The sequence below is a fragment of the Ptychodera flava genome (assembly GCF_041260155.1).
Source record: "Ptychodera flava strain L36383 chromosome 23 unlocalized genomic scaffold, AS_Pfla_20210202 Scaffold_24__1_contigs__length_23054250_pilon, whole genome shotgun sequence".
In the NCBI taxonomy this organism is placed as follows: Eukaryota; Metazoa; Hemichordata; class Enteropneusta; family Ptychoderidae; genus Ptychodera; species Ptychodera flava.
In genome coordinates, this window is record NW_027248278.1 from 9,494,790 (window position 1) to 9,514,451 (window position 19,662).

A 19,662-nucleotide genomic window follows, 5' to 3' on the forward strand; every position below is an offset into this window, starting at 1 on the left:
TTTAATAGGCATGTCTTTTTTTCAACATCCTTGAAAAATACTTTACCTTTATTTTTATTTTAACTGAACGTCCAAAGTCATTAAAATGGATTACCTAAAATTAATAACCATTGCACACAGGATGTCCAGTACAGAGACTCCACTTAATATGGCCTTTAGAACATGCATAGCTTACACGTGCATGCAATAAAATTTACGCATGCATCTCTAACAACATGAATGATTTTTTTCCAATATAAGCGAAATACTAAATGGGGCATAATTTCAATATAACGTACGTAGACACGTGTGCAGAGCTCCAAGTACCCGACTCCTGACTACTCGTCGAGCAAATCTTCGTGACGAGCAATGCAGGAAGCAGGCGGAATTGCCTGCTGCGTTGCTTCTGCTCCGTAGTCCTCAATGTTCATCGGCATTTTTTGTGGCAAGGAAAGTTGCCACAAAATGGTTGGGAAAAGTTGTTGGTTACGGAACTGCAGCAAGCTGTGCATACCCCAATCAGGGGGAAAATTTATTACACGATGATCTAATAGCGGTATTAAGGGTGATTTAGTAACACTTTTTGTTATCAGCAATTTCTTTGGCTTTCATAACAGTGCGGAATATACAATTTACAACGCAATGATTTAAGTCAATTACAGGTGTAAAACCAATGTTCCTGTCGTGGGCAATTCTTTGTGCAATTTTCCGTCGCTGAAAGAGACATTATTAATATTGCATAGTTGCGCGGAACATGAGTGGATACTCCATCGCTTTCTGCACGCTCCTGCCAATTTTTTATAATGATATGCTTTCACCTGTCGTTTGGGATTCGTTTTCTTCGTAAAATAGCCGATTATAACGTAAATCTTTTCCGAAAGCGATTTTTACGCTCACGTCCTTATAGAATTCATGCTCAATACTGTTATTCCTTCTAGTTTGTATTGCTGCTATTGTTTTTATCGATTGCCGACTGACATTGAGATATCTTAGTAAAAACCGGACAAAAAGTTACACTGATCAAAGCTAAAGTACCCCGTCCCATCGAATTGCAGACGACTGAAGACGTCGCATACGCGCTGCTCTGCTGATAAAATTCGGGCTTGTTGGGTTTTTTTTACAATCATTGCTTTATACGTTTACTCAAACGCAATTAGAATTTCAGTATTATAAGTTTTAACACACTATGTGTTCTCAAACAAAATTTTCTAGTCAATGCGACTGTTTAAGTTAGGTTTGTACGTTGAAAAATCGTACACTAGTATGCGCCTCAGGGACAGATATTCAGACTCGTTAATGTCTAACAGTAAACAGATTCTCTAACTTTTACAATTCTTTTCTTATCTACCACTTCTGACGATTCATTTTAAGGCTGTTGGTGTAAGAAAACTTTTCATCTTCGTATATTTTTGAAAATCATTTTTTTTACCTGGTCAAGAGGGCAATACGCCCGTCAATTACCAAGGGGGCGTGCGTTACCAGAAATACATTGTTATTCCGAGTCCCCGAGGCCTCACACCGAGGGGTATAGCAATGGTGTGTTTTTGTAACGCACGGTCATGAGGGGTAATAAACGGGTGCTATAGCCCTAATAAAGAGCAGGTTATAAGTGTTTTATAATACACCACATGCTCATGTTTTCTTATGTTACAGTTTTTAATATGTTTTGATATTACGCCCTAAAAAAATCCATTGTGACAAATTTACTTGGCGAGTTCTCCACAGCGGTTTTAACAAAGTAGTACCAATCTCTTCACAAAAATATCCTATGCATACCTAGAACATCCTTGGTTGCACTTAAACCTGTGTCATTAATGAGATTTTAAAGTTCCTGCGCTGTTGAAATGTTGGCAGTGAACAAGCAGGGATTGCAAAGAAACTGCCTTCGCAATATATATATATATATATATATATATATATATATATATATATATATATATATATATATATATATATATATATATATATATATATATATATATATATATATATATGCCGGAAGATGGTCGAGTTCTGAATTATATCTTTAAGACAGGAGTAAAACAGAAAAGTGGTCATAGTATTCGTTCACAGTTTTTCTTCAGAACAGTGGTCATAGTATTCGTTCACAGATTGTAGTAAACTAGCAAAAATTTCAACTATCCCAATTGGAGAATTACCAATAGAACTAGATTTAAACCGAAGATTCCCCCGTGATTCAATATATATAGCAGTTGCATGTAAATCTGTAAATTTAAACTTTTGCTACGAGTTTGTAAGTTCATTGAAATTGCAATGAAATCATAAGCAATGTTCATCATAGATTAATATCTAACATTATTAATTTTACAATTTTGTAATTGGCTGAAATGAAGATACTAAATTTCTCTGACTACTGTCTTGCATCATCACTCAATATAGTGAGTGTAAGAAAAAGCGTAAGAAACATTGCTTTACGTAATTGATCAAGATATGACTATTGATTCTATGTAATGGACTCAAATCGTTTTTGTAAGTTGTATTATGTACTGTTATGGAAAATTCACGGACATCGCTGATCATCTATAACGTGACTCAATCACCCATACTAGCATTACTAGATCACGATAACATCATTTAGTGATTAACCCTTGGTGTCACGCCAGACGTTAGGATTTGAAATTTTATTTCCGTCTGGAAATTCGCAGTCGACGCTTACATTGTCAATAATAGTATTGATTAGAGATAAGTTGTAAGAAATAATAACAAAGAATTGTTTCGTGCTTTATACATTAGTAGGATAACTGCACATACGTAAGCAAGAAATCCAAATTCCCACATGACGGCCCTGCGCCAACACAGAACTTCACGGGGTGCGAACCGTCGACCTGACCTTAAACGACGTTCTGCACCTCGTCTATTAGTAATGTATAGTTTACTTTACTACTTTATGGAAGATGCACTTGGCACCTATTGTTCGTCTTAGCCAACGATCAGCTGTTCCACTTTAACGGTTTCCACATGACTAGACTTTACCCACAGCGCAAGGAAACAAAGAAACATAACATATTAGTAAAAAAACTTTTCGAGGGTCCATGTTTGTACCACAGACAACACATATGACGCATTTATAGCGTCTTCAACACATTTTAAACATTATAATAACAACTTTAGAAGAGCACAGCAATCTAACATGAACGTAGAACCACATAAAGTCAGGCGACTGTATTATCTATTTAAAAAAAAACAAGAATTCTAAGATTACAGAACTCAATCAATGAGAAGAAACAACAACATAAAAGATACATTAGTGAATGCAACACTTCACAAACTAACGAACACAGAGGACGCAATGATAGCGTCTTCAACACAAGCGACAACAACCTGAGACAAAGACACTCTATCAATAAATGTACAGCAATCAAACACGAATCGGAAAGCATATAAACTCAAGCGACTGATGAAGGAACATCACAGCGTTCCGAAACGAAAGCGTCAAAGGATCACGTTGTCTCAGACATAAGCGAACAGGCTTCGTTTCGCTACACACTACTTACACACTACTTACATTAATTGCTAAAACACAGATAAAACAACAGAACGAGGATACAACAAACATGAAAGATCACAAATGACGAAAAAATGAATCACGAAAACCGACAAGAACTGCTAAGAGATGGACCAAATATCACAGAAAAAACAAAACAGTATTCTTCCCAACACAATACAGCCCATTTATTAAAACAGCAGCTATAAAGCAGACATTTCTAAAACACTGGCATAGTTGACAAATATGAAACACTGAAAGAAATCTTTTCGAAACTAATAATAATTATATACAGAACAAACAAAATCATAAAAGACACATTAGTGAAGTCAAGACTAAATAAACAAATAAACAGCAACGACGTGGTTTCAGCGTCCTCAACACAATGCCTTAATAAATCAAAACATATACAGTCTAACAACACTCTTAGAAGAGAAAAATACTCAAACATATACCACTCATGCAAAGCACATATATACAAACTACTGATGAAGGAACATCTCAGCGTTCCGAAACGAAAGCGTCAAACGATCGCATTGTCTTAGACATAATCGATTCGGCTTCGTCTCGCCATGGTATACTCCGAACATTAATCGCCAAAACACTGTAAACACATATAACAAACATACAGACAACATAAAAAGGCAAGGGAAACAACACACGCCTAAACAATCGATGAGAAACTAACACCCGAAAAAACTCGTTTTTCACTTTTCCCTGTGTTTTGCTTGGCTTAGACTTTATTACTGGGAAAGAGAAACTTTAACACCTCACCAACACAAGGGTCCGTGCAAAATTATCGGAAGAGCCCTTTAGACCATCCAGGTTCAAGTTTCCGGAAAGATGTCAAGTACATCGGACTAACCAATGCACTGCATAAAAATCCTATTATACTTACTGTATTAACATGGGTTATTGCCTGTTTTTTAGCTGAAGAGAGCATATACAGATGAATACAGTCAAGAATCCATTGCTTGTATTCAGCAAGCCTGTATTCATGTGGATTCATGAGAATTCGCGTGTATTATACTATAGCTCATTAATGTGAATATCTGAATTATTGGGTTTTCATGCAGTGCCAACATTTGAGTAAAAACATCAGGAACAATGGAATTGGTTGACCGGCTGTAATCTATAACTGGTCATTTTTTGTTTGGGCGCGGGTCTGGAATGATGTTTACTTGGTAAACCACTAGACCGCACAATAGATTTTCTGTATAAAAATGGCAATTTTGTTACATAAAATTTTGCATTTACCATGATAAATACCCATTACGTTATCTAAGGTACTTATCACAATTATAGTTGTCTCAGCAAATGTAATGCCAAGCTTTCTATTGCAAGCTACGAGCCTTTCAGTCTAAAAACTTGGGTCTTTTTGTACTAAAGCACAAGTTTGCAAGTTCATTCCCGGCATTCTTGGCGTGGGACCTCATTCATATGAATAACAGTATTCTTTTTATATTTATAGGTAATGACATATTATATTATATCATGCTACCATGCGCCATTCTGATTGGACGAGAGCGATGCTAAAATATTGTTTTAGCACTGATAGCGGTGGTAAAACGGGCCCCTAAACTAGCTGTGGGTCCATAGCTGTGGTGTTTTCAGACGGGATTCATGCCTTTTACGGGCTGGTTTTGACTTTTACGATTTTAACCCCGCCACCACAGCTATGGGATATTCCATAGACTAGCGTCCAAATCCGCCGCAAGCACCCTTTGCGCAAGTTTGCTCGACGATATTTCGAAAAATTTTCCATCCAAATTACAAATTGCCAACACTTATCGACAGCTTGGTTATTAGGGACTCACCAGACCAGAAATCCGCTCAAAATTCACTGAAATATCGCCTTTTTTCTAAGTTTGCGCGACATGACTACACGTAGACCGCCATTTTGCTAGCGTAAAACTGTTGGTCGAGGATCCCTGCAGTACGTCACTACAGTGACGTAGGGCCGTGACCTCTCAACTTCTAAACACAAACTGAGAGATTCATCGTGTGATATCGATGACCATCGTTCGTCTTATGGACATTCCCAGTCTCACAAAACTGAAACCAAACTTTTACTTGGGGGAAAAAAGTTCAGTCCTAGGATCTATAATTATTCGTGGCGCGCCGCGCGGATGCTGGCCGTAAGTTAGTTTGTGTTCAGAAGTTGAGAGGTCACGGCCCTACGTCACTGTAGTGACGTACTGCAGGGATCCTCGACCAACAGTTTTACGCTAGCAAAATGGCGGTCTACGTGTAGTCATGTCGCGCAAACTTAGAAAAAAGGCGATATTTCAGTGAATTTTGAGCGGATTTCTGGTCTGGTGAGTCCCTAATAACCAAGCTGTCGATGAGTGTTGGCAATTTGTAATTTGGATGGAAAATTTTTCGAAATATCGTCGAGCAAATTTGCGCAAAGGGTGCTTGCGGCGGATTTGGACGCTAGTCTATGGAATATCCCATAGCTGTGGTGGCGGGGTTAAAAATCGGAAAAGTAAAACCGGCCCGTAAAAGGCAGGAATCCCGTCTGAAAACACCACAGCTATGGACCAACAGCTATGGTAAAACGGGCCCCTAAACAAGCATTTTTGAAAATTGCCCGGTCGGTGCATTTTCAAGAACGATGTGGCTCTGAACTTAATCCGAAACAGTCCGCTTTGTTTCAAAGACCGAGTTCGAATTTCGATACAGAGATAAAGTATGGTTCTGTAACTCACCTCTTGGTGAAAATAAGCGGTCTATGATGAAAGAAATCTCCGAAGCAACACATTTATTTTGGTATGATGATGTACAAAATTGTATAGGGTAACAGCGCACTGTGTAGTTTGCTTGATCGATTCAGCAGGAGTCGAGACGCGACATACCGCTCTTTAAAACGAAGCTACTACTAGTATTCGTTCATACACAAATAAATTGAAACTTCCTCACTGTAACGGTACGTCAGATATTCCTTCCTAGAGTTTGGGCTGTAACAGACCAGGGTGTTCTAACGATGAAGCCCAAGAACTTGAAGAAGTTCAAAATAACAATGCGATCATTCCTGGCGACTGCGACGAAAATCGCTGTGTCAGCGTCCAGCTCTCGCTGAATCGGGCGACACACTCTGCTCCCATATTACAACTGTTCATACAGTCGCCGTAATCCATGTCTGGATTATTTCAAAACTGCACGTTTTCTGGCACAAATTATCCATCCAAAATATCCATCAAAAATAGAACCTGTAACCCCACTGCACCACCTCCTCTGTCTGAATGTTACGACGGTTGGCGCACACCGGACTGACAGTGAATGAGACAAATCTAGTTTTAGTGTACTACGCAAAAAAAAAGCCAGCGCTATTGTTTTTATGTAAATTTACGAAAAAAATTGTTACTTTTTCTTTTACTTTGAACTCTTGACCCATTTCTGTGTCTGAAGCAGTTCGTGTTGCATGTAAATATTAATAAAATTTTGATGAGGTAATGCGTATGTTATCGTAGGATATTGTGTTCGTGTGTTGTCAACGTAATCCAAACTTATGAAAATGCTCGGTCTCGGGCGATGATTTTCCGACGTTCGATCTCTCAGACGTCAGTTTTCTGCATTTTGGACTGAAACTGACGAAAATGCCGGACCAAGACGACAAAGACACACAAGTTGATATAGTATAATAGCAATAACCCCCTTCGCAGTCGGGTATACACTCGATTTTGGTACAATTCGCTCCATATAGCACGAGCCTATCGGCTCGTGCTATATGTCGCGCATTGTACCAAAATCTCGTGTATACCCTCCTGCGGCGGGGGTTATTGCTTAATTTTATCACTCACGAATAGGCGAATAACATTGGCTAATGGCAGCGATATATTTTATAAATAGCGAGTAAAAAGTCACACTTTGCATGCATGTGTTTTATATTGTTTCTCTACAAGCATTCAAAAAAAATCTACACCTGTCATGCCCTGGTCTGACAAAGCGAAGTGTGCGCACCCCGTGAGTGACCAAGTCACAGTAAACTGGATGTTTGAATTTATTAATTACGCAATATATGTTATACTAGTTTATGAACAAAAAGGGATTCAGAAAGGGAAGGGATAATCCACAGTTCGAAATAGACCAGTGCATGACATCTACTTTTGCAACTTTAATTGATCAACGTAAAGCCTTTGACAACGTTAATCGTGTTGCATTATTATTTAAAATTCTCTCTAATGGTATTGATGGGAAAATGTACAAGTCTATTGAAGCTATGTATACAGATGCGATTGCTTCTATAAAATTAAATTCATTTCATACAGACTGCTTTGTCACCGACCGAGGTGTTCACCAGGTTGATAACTTTTCCTCAACCTTGTTTTCTCTGTTCATCAATGATTTGGCCTCAGAAATTAAAATCATGAACAGGTATTAATTTAGATAGTGATACTAGCGTCTTAATTTTGTTGTACGCTTACTAAGTAATATTGTCATTTTGTCAGGTAACGTAACAAGAATGATATGCAAATAATGTTGAATTGCATTAATGACTGTTTAACAAAAGGAAACTAAGTATCAATGCCATGAAGTCTAAGGTAATGCACTTTTCGCAGAAAGAATAATACATGGAGTACACTACATTTTCAGAAAAGTATAAATATTTAGGGATTGTCGTAAATGAATGTCTTGATTATACCATTACTGCCAAGGTAATTGCGGACTATACAAATAGAGCACTTGGGGGTTAATTGCACGGTTTAAAAGGTTAAAAAACATGGGATGCAAACCCTACACAAAAATATGAAGCAAGTGTAGTCCCGATTCTTGATTACTGTTCAGGTGTTTGGGTTTCAAAAGTTTGATTCATGTAAAGGGTTTCAAACCGAGCTTTGAGGTTCTTTCTTGGAACTCACAGATATTCACCACATGCTGTAGTTACGGGTGATACAGGATGGCACTCGTGCATTACAAGGAGATAGATCAACTTGTTAAAATCATGGAAACACTTATCGAGTCTAGATGGAAACAAAATCATAAAGAGATTACGTACTTATATGAAAATTAAATCCTTTTATAAACTTGAACGATATGTAAATTTTAACTTAAGTCGCAGTCATCGGTCTCTGTTAGCTCAGCTTCGTATGGACATTTTACGCATTCGTATTGTGACAGATTTAGAAATAAACCACTGCAAGATTGTATCTGTAGATTTTGTGATGAAAATGTTTTGGAAGGTCACTTTATGTATGAATGCAAACAATATCGACAGCTACGACGTATGTAAATTGGAACAATTCTGCACACATTGTGGGATAAACCAATCAAAGATATAGTAAAATATATTTTATAACCAGTGAGGCAATTTGCAAAATTAATTGAAAAGTACTTTATAAGCGAAAAGAAGTTTTGTACATGTAATGCCCTTACTTTCATCTTGCTCTCACTCACTCACTTGCAGAGTTTATATGCTTCTTTGAAACCTTTAACAATTTGTATTGTGTTTAAGTTAATTGAAATGAGACTTATAAGCCCATTGGACTACACAACTGATAGAGTTGCAAGTCACAATAATATACAATTACTACTACTACTACTACTACTACTACTACTACTACTACTACTACTACTACTACTACTACTACTACTACATGCATGGTGGTTCTTATAATGTAAACAGCAAGAAACAACTAATTCCACTTTATTCTTTCTTATTACTATCATGAATCGATAGTATTATTGACGTAAGCGTAGACTGCGTATCTTTAGATGGAAATAAAATTTCTGATCTTAAAACCTCTGGTGCGACACCAAGGGCTGAGCCCTATATTATATTAATAATATTAATAATACATGTGAAGCCATGGAATGTGTCTTTAATGATGAGTGAATTATAGATTCTAATGAACGATTTTTCAGGTTCGGAGGAGGACAAGGCCGTCTTCATTGGAGTTGTTGTATCACTGATCGTTGGAGTCTTTGCCGGGCCACTCTTCACACTGATATGTTGCATTAGACGAGTTGACAATGATAAGCAAAGAAGACAAGGAAAGCCGTTAAAATGATCACTAGAAAACCTTACTTGTATTTAACCTGTCAAGCATACGTTTTGATAAGACATGGTTTTCTCATCGAAGCGAAGTTGATTGATTTGTTGCAGATATTCACGTTTATATAACAAGTTATGAATTATTTGCGTAAAGTGGATTTACCACGGAATTCACTTTTTGGAGGAATATTGATATTTGCACATTTTGTATCACTTGTAAACATTGCTTTTAACACCAAATATGATGGCAAACTATATAATACTTTTCCGCAATATTTAGCACAGTTTTAATACAAATATTCACTCACATATATACATAGATACATACATAGATACATAGATACATACATACATACATACATACATACATACATACATACATACATACATACATACACACATACATACACACACATACATACATACATACATACATACATACATACATACATACATACATACATACACACACATACGGATGTGAAGAATAAATCGAATTGAATCTGGACTTAAAATGTGTCTGTCGTAATGAGATTAGTAATACCTGTCAGTGAGTTGACTGAGCTTAAATGGCAACGCTCCTCGTGGCCGAAAGAGGACCACACATCATCACAGCTTAGAACGCATAATTACAACTAATATATCTTAGTCTATTTTCCACTCGACTGGGACCTAACTAAACAGTGTCTTATTTCTTCGGTAACCTATTTAATGGACATGCTATTATTTTACATCCTAAACCATGGCTAAAGATGTCAAAGTGGAAGAAATTAAAGGTTGAGCTAAATGGCCATTATACTAGCATAATTTTCTAACGTCCGACCACATATCTGCGTTCTTTGTTTATTACGTATATACATTAAAATAGGTTTTGTAACTCAAGGCACTTACGCACTATTCTGTATTATTTCTTATGCCTATCTCAGGTTTGGTATTAACTTTCTCCGGGTCTCATGCTAGAAAATGATACAAATCGATATTTTGGTACCAAGACGTGACTCTCCCGTTATTTATGTTCATATTAATCTTTGTTTGCGACATGTTCGTGTCGCTCGAAAGTCATGTGCAAGTATGTACGTAGGCATGCTTGACTTGCAGGATACAGAAGGCGGGAACGAGGACTTTGATCATTACATTCTGTAGAGAGATGACTAAATGTTTCACAGATACTCGTGCAGTCGGTGTACAGTAGCTCGTTATCAGTTTTTTCCAGCAGCTGTCAGACATCCCTATACAGCAACATCACCGAGTTGAGTGGTGGCAAAATGTGCAAAACACTTACCGAGAAATATTGCGACGTCTTCAACATCATTAAATTTGGTGCTATAAATGGCAAAATGTGCAAAATGCTTACCAAATTACAATCGCCAAGTCTTCATTTGTTAAGCTTCAGCCGCTTTTCTGCGCTTATGCTGGAACACACGTCCCAAAACGAGTCAAAATTGAAGTGGAAAAACATGAAGCAGTGACATCCGGATGGTCACCTCCAGTCATCTATCGTGCGGGCATTTCCCATTGTTACGTTCAGGATGTAAACACGTAGGGTAGTTTCAAGGAGGTGACTCTCCCAGCATTGACAGTTAACTGTAGCGATTATCAGTGACAAGCAACGTTCTTTGTATCAACGAATACAGTATGCAGATAAGAACCTCTCCCTTCAAATCTTTCGTTTTTACACTTGTGACCTTTTACTCCTATCACTGACACGCACTATTAGTGCGTTGTTTGTAGAAGTCACGTTGCATCGCCTTTGCTCCTTTTCTCCTGACATTTTGGACAGTAAGGTCACTTCAATTGACCATTTTTCCGTGTTATCACGCTGTCAGAGTTACAAATTACTAGGCCGTAATGCTGTTGTGTGTAAATTACACAAGATTCCAAAGGGTACTTCAGGCGAGTTAGACGTTTGCTCTACAATTCAATGATAGCAAAGTAGCCTTTGACCTAATATATCAGTCTCCAGATAGTTTGAATTCTTCACATCCGTACGTATGTATGTATGTATGTATGTATGTATGTATGTATGTATGTATGTATGTAAATTACACAAGATGCCAAAGCAAGTCTGTTCATAGTCCTTTTGCCATATGAGTATTGTTTGTGATGCCGCAAACGGTACTTCTGGCGAGTTAGACGTTTGCTGTGTACAATTCAATGATAGCAAAGTGGTCTTCGACCTAATATATCAGTCTCCAGATAGTTTAAAGACGCGTCGTGTGTACGACATACTGAAGGGACCGAATCGCAAACAGAACGCAATTTTTGACCGTGGTGAATAGTTTAATATCAGTATTGTACAACCTGCAGTTGTCTTTATGGTGTGTTTTACATAATTTATGCAACAAAATCGAATATATTGAAATTTAGCACGCTGTCTTTATTTCGATATGCGATTTCATATGTGATGTACTGATCAAACGGTCCAATCTTCATTCAAATATCCGTAAATGAAAGCTAAACATTAAGTCAATTCTTAACGCCTATAAATCAACAGGTATGAATTATAAGCCTTAATTACTTCAAAGTAAATGTTAAATTAAATCAAAATTATATCTCTTAGATATGTCTGAATAATTACATACTCTGTATAAAATCGACCGTTATTTACTTGGTGACTTGAATTTGGCATTGGCATCCAAAATGTTATTAGATAAGTCTGCAATATTACAACAAACTGTGTTCTATAAAGATTGTACATAATCAGCGTATCTTGTTCTTGATTCAGTGTAGGTTACATATAGCGACATATACACAAACGCAATGTACTCGTACACTTGTACGCGTGCGCGCGCACTCCTAACCACCGCACTCATACAATTACAATATTATGCAAAATTATTTTCGAAATACCAAGGTCAACTTGACAACACAGTCTCTTCTTGTGTAAAGACAAATCAGTTTAAAATAGGACAGTAATTCAGTTTGAAGAAGTAAATATTGATGTATACCATGGTTTGAAGAGAGAAGGTAAAACTACATATGAAATACCGAAAATACTATCTGCCAAAAAGCCATTGTCCCTTCAAATATTTTTAAACTCAAGATATAATTTCTTGTAAATTAAGAAGGGACATAGCCAGACGTCGGGCAGATGACTCTTTGAATACCTGAAAAGAGAAAAAAATACATGGACGATAGCAATATGGACGTTCCTGTTTCCGACTGTAAATGTACGCGTATGTAATATTGGTACTTTGAAATAAAGCTGACAAAAATGTTTTGACGCTACAAAGTATCTCACTCAGTCAAATGTTGTGAACGAAATCAGTGGAGATGTTTCTAAAGGATCGATGCAATATAATGTAGAAGTTTTGACACTCAATCATAGTTCTGTGTAGTCAAAGTCACGGGCTTGGACTTTCTTTGTGCCATCAATTTGCACTGTGTCTGCGCTGTGTGAAATATCTGTATACATCTTACAGTTATGCAATTACGATAATAGACTTTGTGCAACCTTGCCTATATTGTGATTATAAAAATGAGAAATAGTAAGAAAGTTAGATCTTTTATTCTGAGGCAAGATTACACTTGTTTTATAATATTCAAATAACTATAATTACTAGGTTCCAGGTTAAACGAAAGAAACTTTATTGATTTCAAAATTTATTTTTATGGTCTAGAATTCTTTGGTGCACCCAATCATATTAGGCCAATTCAAATCCAACCATAACTGTTCCAAAATGAATTTGATTTCTGTTTAATGGCGCTAGACTCAAGCAATTCTTTGCTTATTTCCCGTACTGATGTGACATGTTCATGAATAAAAACAAGAATATAGTTTGAGAACTTCCCAAATACATCAAATTAAAATTTTACTATATACAGTAAATTTAAACGAAATGAGGCTATGACAATTTCTATAACCTCAAACTAGGCTATTGCTAAACGACGAACCGTGTGGCGACCAATGTGAAACAGAGCCCCCGTTAAAATCCAATTTTCCGCCTATTTCTATCACCAAATTAATTTTTTTATAGTTTTTCCTAAGTTTACTCCCACAATTTTGATTGTTCGTGCTTTGAACGTACAAATGCGTGTTTTTGAACGTATTTAGTCCATGAAATTAAGCAACGATTAGTGCAGGTTGTTTAGCTTTTTTGGTAAAAAATCTTTATCTAGTAAGTATACATTACATGAAGATATTTAGTTCCCGAACTGATTATAGGGCCCAAACATATGACTTAGTATGTTACACTGAGTTTCCTTACAAAGTTTAATGCGACCCGGGGACAGCGATTCAGAATTTAGAATAGTCCAGTACTTTCATTCGTGTTTGAATTCATTTGAAACCTCAACTCATTTGTGTGAGAATCTAAGATTAATTTTCCCCGTCGATATAATACTTGGTAATTCTGCCATTTTGAATGTCAAATATCGTTAAACTTTAGGTCATTTATTTTTGAAGTTGAGGTCCAAAACTTTGCAACGTAACCCTTGAGCTACATTCTTGATTCTAAGACAAAAGTTTGAGCTTCATTGAAGTAAGTACGAACAAAAGTTAAAAACTTCTAGTTTCGACAATCGTACTATCTTAAATTATAATATACCTGTGTAGTAAAGAGACAGGTATTTTTTTCATAGTATTTAAAATTCGATGGAAATCATGTTTGACGAGGTACGATTCCAGCAACAACGCGTATACAACCATTGATGTATCCGATAAAATAGCATGTCCCCTAACCGTACACAAATAATCCCTTGTTTGTGGTGACGATGAGTTCGTCATAGTCCGGGTCATGAGTTATCGCCATGGGCCCAACAAGATCGATGTCACTAATACAACAAACAAACTTCCCCTCGCGGTCAAATTTCTGGATCCTGTCGTTATCAGTGTCACACACATACACGTTGTCTTGCTTGTCAACAGCCAGCCCCTCAGGGTACCTGAACTGGCCTGATTGCTTTCCTTCGCCGCCAAACCAGTACAGCAAAGTACCGTTCGGGCCTTTCTTCGGATCAAAGACGTTGACGCGATGGCTGCCTTTGTCACAGACTAAAACCTGCCTCTTCCTGTTGATGCACACCCCGAACGGTTGGACAAGGTGAAGTTCAGCTGGCATCTCCTGGCCTAGGAAGCCCCTCGGCTTCTCTTCTCCTTTCTCGAACATCGCAACAAGCCCGTCACCTTCCTTGTCTTTGCAAGCTACGAATATTGTACCCGAGTACTCATCTATCGCGATCCCAAGTGGGCCGTCCAGGTACGTCCCGCCGAACCACCTCTTCAATTTACCCTTCTGGTTACAAACGAATATTTGGCCATCGCGCATGTCCGTGCAATGGAACTCGTTTTCTTTAGACACCGCAATGCACTGTGGGAAGATCACATGTTTCCGTGACATCATCATCAGTGTTGGTTTACGTTTTTCCGGTTTTAACTTAGCAGTGTTGTCTTTCTTATAGTTCATTCGCTGTATCCTTTTATTACCTGAATCGACAACAATTAATTTACCCTTTTTAACTAGGGTGACGCATTGGGCAAGCTGGAATTCTCCAATATTCCCGCCATCTTTTCCGATTCGCTCGATGTACCTCCACTCGGGCTTCACATTGAACGTTAGAGGTGAGCCTCGTATGTTCTTGCCGCTCAGCGCTATAAACAATCTGTGATAACCTTCCTCCGTACATCTAAATTTCATATTGATACTATCTTCATTGATGTCCATAATTTGCACCGTTTCTTTGGCGTTTGTTGATGACATGACTTCGGAACTTATGTTCAAATTAACAAAAGTCCGCTTGATGGAAGACTCAATGTCCTTAATGGGCACGTCAACGTACACGAACTCACCGCACCTGACATTCGACAAGAAATTCATGATGGACAGACTTTTGGCGCGAACGCCCACGTCCTGTACGGACCCAAAATTAAACCCCGACGAGAAGCCGCGCTCGAATTTCATCACAGAACCGAAATCACTGTGCTGCGGGATATCGACCTCGTCCACGTGGAGATTGTCATCCTCAATGAAGCTCGCCATTTTGACAGCGTTTTCCGATCGCAGAAGTTCCAGCGCTCGATTAGCTTGCCGAGAAAGATTTTTTTCTTCTTCTCGAAGGACTGCAATCTGTTCTTCCACGACCGCCTTGCTTTTAATGTGGCATTCCTTAATTTTACTTATGCTGATTTCCTTTTCTACCTTTATGTTAGCGATGACACTGTTGGTCTGCTCTTCGACGGCTCTATACTGCTCCTGATACCAGTTTTCGATTTCGGTCAGAGCCCGCTCTCGGTACTTCTTGCGTTCGATGTAGGACTTCGTCTCATCGTCCAGCCTCTCGCAGATATGCCTCATGGAGTCTTTCATCTGCGTCAGGCTGATGCACTGGTGCTCAGAAGTGCTGTGCGCATCCACCTTGCACTTGACGCAGACTGCAACGCGACACGAATAGCAGAAGAATTCGGGTGGCCTGTTCCTATGCACCGAGCAGTGCGACGCTTGTAGTTTATTGACTTCGGACCGAGGCGAGAACACTTGATTTGTTTTAGTTTCGACGCGGTGGTCGTTGGTCTCCATGTTCAACAAGTGATAGTGAGCACAGGAATGACAAAGCCTGACGTCACAGTCATGGCAGAATTTGCTTGCTTTTGATCGCTTGCAATTTTGGCACTGCGACTCCTCTCGAGCTGTAGTTTGATCATAGCCGCCCGTCGCCATGAGTTTTGCTCAAAATCTTCAGTTTCCAGTATCTTGGACGGATTATTTGCTATGCGTCACCTGTCAAAACGGAACCGAAAATAAATCTTATAACTGATTTGTAAATGCTATCATCACAAGTATGCCATCGGCCGACACTATAACTTGACTCAATATTCCTACTTAACTTACAAGAAATCTAAAAAATCTCTGCCCTTCAGTGTATAGAAGACATGTCGGCTACACTCTATTTTTTGGGAAATGAGACATTTGAAACAATATTAAAATTCTCGCAAGGCGTTTTTATGGATGGAAAGGAATCAGCCATATTTTGTTTTAGACAATCCATTATTGTTTTCGATCAAAATTTTGCAGCAACGGGACCGTAAACTTCTGGGTGACGTTGCATACCAAATTGGGCCCCAGTGAAGGTTGGTAAGTGCAATGAGGCAGCAGTTTGGTATAAATCGTTAGTAACTGTTGAACTCGCCAGTGTTCGAGTCAGAGAGAGAGAGAGAGAAAGAGAGAGAGAGAGAGAGAGAGAGAGAGAGAGAGAGAGAGAGAGAAGGGGCGGGAAGTTGATAGTGTGCATTGAAAGTCGACGACCCTACTTCCTGTCGTATAATTCACACAGAGTCAGGGTTCACTAGGACAACTATTGTAAGCTCTGTCAACCATTCGCTACTAACCTTCTTCCATTGTCCGAAGTTGTTTAATTTATTGGACAATAAATACAGTGTAATATCAAGTTGCTCTGCGTTTGGTAGAGAAAAACAGGAACCGTTTATCCAAAGGGGGAAGTTATCGATCACATATTATTAAGCTCGTTCAGTAAATCACAATCGACGAACAAGAGGTAGTGCAGATGAACACAATGAAATCTCTGTTATGTGATACATTTTTGAAGCTTAGCCGTTTCCTTTGTTAATATGCTCTCATGTCAAAGGTCAAGCAGTATATGGGAGTATGAGGATATTTGGGTCAAGACAAGCACGTATTATTCGGTAATACGGAACTGTGTGCTCAAACTTGTGTGAGTCAATAGAAGCTTGACAACTCGACCGAAACAAACGTTGAATAGCTTGAAGTTTTGACTTCCCCTTGTCACACAAAAATCAAATCGATCTTTTTTCGAGTAAAACAAAAATGCGGCTGCAGATTTTTGTAACTATCCATTCATGTACCGACATGAAGCAGAAACAACATAATGGCCCACAATGGATCACTGTCTTGTGTGGGCTGAGTCAATATTAAGATGCGCGTGAAATGTTGAACGGATTGATAGAAGAACTGCCACCTTACCCGTCTCGGCGGCGCTGCCGTTTTTAAAAATAGGAGACAGGACCTGGTATGAATTGAAAATCTCGTGATACCTGAGCAGATGCCATGGAAATCGGAAACCCACACACACCGCCAGGTAAACAATTTCACCGAGGCGATAAATGTGGCACATTGAATAGATCACACGTAATCCTAGCCTGCTAACAATCACTGCTGATCTTACAAAATATCTGTATGGCAGAATAGGGAACTCCTGCACTGTACAGCCGCAGCCCAGAAGAGGAACTAAAACCGCGGAATAAAATCACTCATAGACAGACAAAATTAAGTGATTGCTCTGCGATTACCGAGATACGGGATTAGTCTACTATCAACGGAGATATGAGCGTTTCTAAGGATTAATTGAATTTCATCATTAGAATCTTAATAGCTTTACCCACAAATAAAAATGACTTACCTTAAACCAAGGCGCTGTAAAAATGCTGTCACGTGACCGATTTCACCAACTTCTGCTTTTCGCGCCCAAAGTGGCCGCTTTAGTCAATGTGTATAAAGTAATACTCCCGTGTCCATGGCAAATAATTCTACAGTCTTTTGAGTGTAGTTCATTCAAGGGTAAGCACCTATCTCGGTCAATGTCAATCTCAGGGCAAACAAAATATCTGCAGAATCTCTCTATTGTTTCTCAAACGAAACATAATGTCTTATTTCTTCACTGGATGTACCACAGCAATAGTGAAGAGAGCTGTCGACTCGGCATACACCAGAAGTAAAATGGAGCCTTCCGTTAAAGAATATTTTTTAGTTCCTGCATAACATCAACTTTGACATCGCCGTGAGTGTCAACACATAAATCACCAAATGAGTGTTTTCTTCACAGGACGAACTTTGCCGTAAGGAAACTTCTCAAAATATTTCATGCCTCGAATAACCAGTTAGGTATCATTAGATTTTCAGTGTGACCTTTGAACTCGTTACTTCTCTCAGTTCTCAGTGTTGCATGACTTTAGTACAATGTATTAGGTTGCCTGGCACTGCTCAGTCTTCTGTCACTGAGGTACGTCAGAATTCTATTGTATACGGGTGTAAAATGGCAGCTTGTGATGAGTGCGACCTTATTGAGTTAAGGTCAACCCGACGCAAGCGCTCATGAAAGATGATGCTTTTGAGCTGGGAACGAGCAGTTGATGACTCTGGCGTTAACAGCAAGCACTATCGGAGCAAATGGGATAATGAATATCTTGAAGGTTGATTAAATAATTTTTTAAAAATGCACACCTTGAAAACATATTTCGCGGAGAACTAATTAACAGGAATTAATGTCTACCTGCGCTGTTTTATTGCTTATTGTGTCAATTGGTTTGTCTGTTTTTCAGTGTATGTCTCTTTTATTGGAAATCTTTGTACTATTGACTGTTTTTCGTCTCGCAGCTTATCTTGGATTTTGAATGTATCTGTTCTTTGTATGTTTTTCTGCCTGACTGTCTATCTGTTTGTCTGTCTCTGACTCTGTCTGTCTCTTTGTTGGCTGCGTTTGTCGTCCCTCTCCTCATCCCCTCTACCCCAGCCATCCCCTTCCTAGAAACACTAATTGGATTGTAAGACTCACGAGAAGTTCATTGTACCATTAGCATGAACGTTCAACTCAATGCCAAACATAACGGACCGAAATCACGGCATACCTCGGACATATACACCGACATTAAATCTCATGCAGTATATATATTTTTCATCGGCTCGTTTCGTGACTGTAGAAAATTTTTTTTTACGCAGAGATGGTGGCCATTTTGAATGTCAAGTATCGGGAAATATTGAGTTTTTCGTTCCCACATTATCAATCTTTGTATGGTGACACCATATTGAGATGCAGTGTGGCAAATGCAAAGCGGTCCGTTCAGCGCTAAGTGGCCATAGATATTTGAATGCAAAAATTCTGCAAGACACATTCGCAATGCTGGCAAGGATGTGATAATTCAAATATATTATTGAATTTGTCAGTTCTGATATTCTTATTCACGTACCAAAATTTGCATGTTGTTGTGGAGGAGAAGCAAACAAAACGAACGAGAGTCTACGTTAATTGTGACTCTGTGCATTTTATTCGCCGTGTGCGAAGACGAATATCATTGTCGTTCTGGTAAGTATTGCTACTTGAACACAAAGCTCGTGGCACTGCAGGGTGGCGACACACATTCATCAGTTTTAGAAGTATTACAGTGATGGATAAGCTTAACCGCAAGATAGATATTGATCATCAAATATTATTC

The 19,662-nt window shown here is 38.5% G+C and overlaps 1 protein-coding gene across 2 annotated transcripts; it reads right to left on the reverse strand.

The window, feature by feature from the left end:
* Positions 1-11,831: 11,831 nt before the first annotated feature.
* On the reverse strand, positions 11,832-18,324 carry LOC139124459 (tripartite motif-containing protein 3-like). Of its 2 annotated transcripts, none has more exons than XM_070690599.1 (2): positions 17,853-18,324; positions 11,832-16,195 (listed from the first exon to the last, which is right to left on the reverse strand). In XM_070690599.1, the coding sequence occupies exon 2, from the start codon at positions 16,133-16,135 to the stop codon at positions 14,156-14,158; it is 1,980 nt and encodes a 659-aa protein (XP_070546700.1). In that variant the 5' UTR covers positions 16,136-16,195; positions 17,853-18,324; the 3' UTR covers positions 11,832-14,155. The 2 variants fall into 2 exon arrangements, with proteins under 2 accessions (XP_070546700.1, XP_070546699.1); XM_070690598.1 differs by lacking the exon at positions 17,853-18,324 and adding an exon at positions 16,804-17,603.
* Between the last annotated feature and the right edge of the window lie 1,338 nt (positions 18,325-19,662).

What these genes read in the sequence shown, in the direction of transcription:
- LOC139124459 (XM_070690599.1), bottom strand. Translation starts at nt 16,135, where the DNA reads ATGGCGACGGGCGGCTATGATCAAACTACAGCTCGAGAGGAGTCGCAG.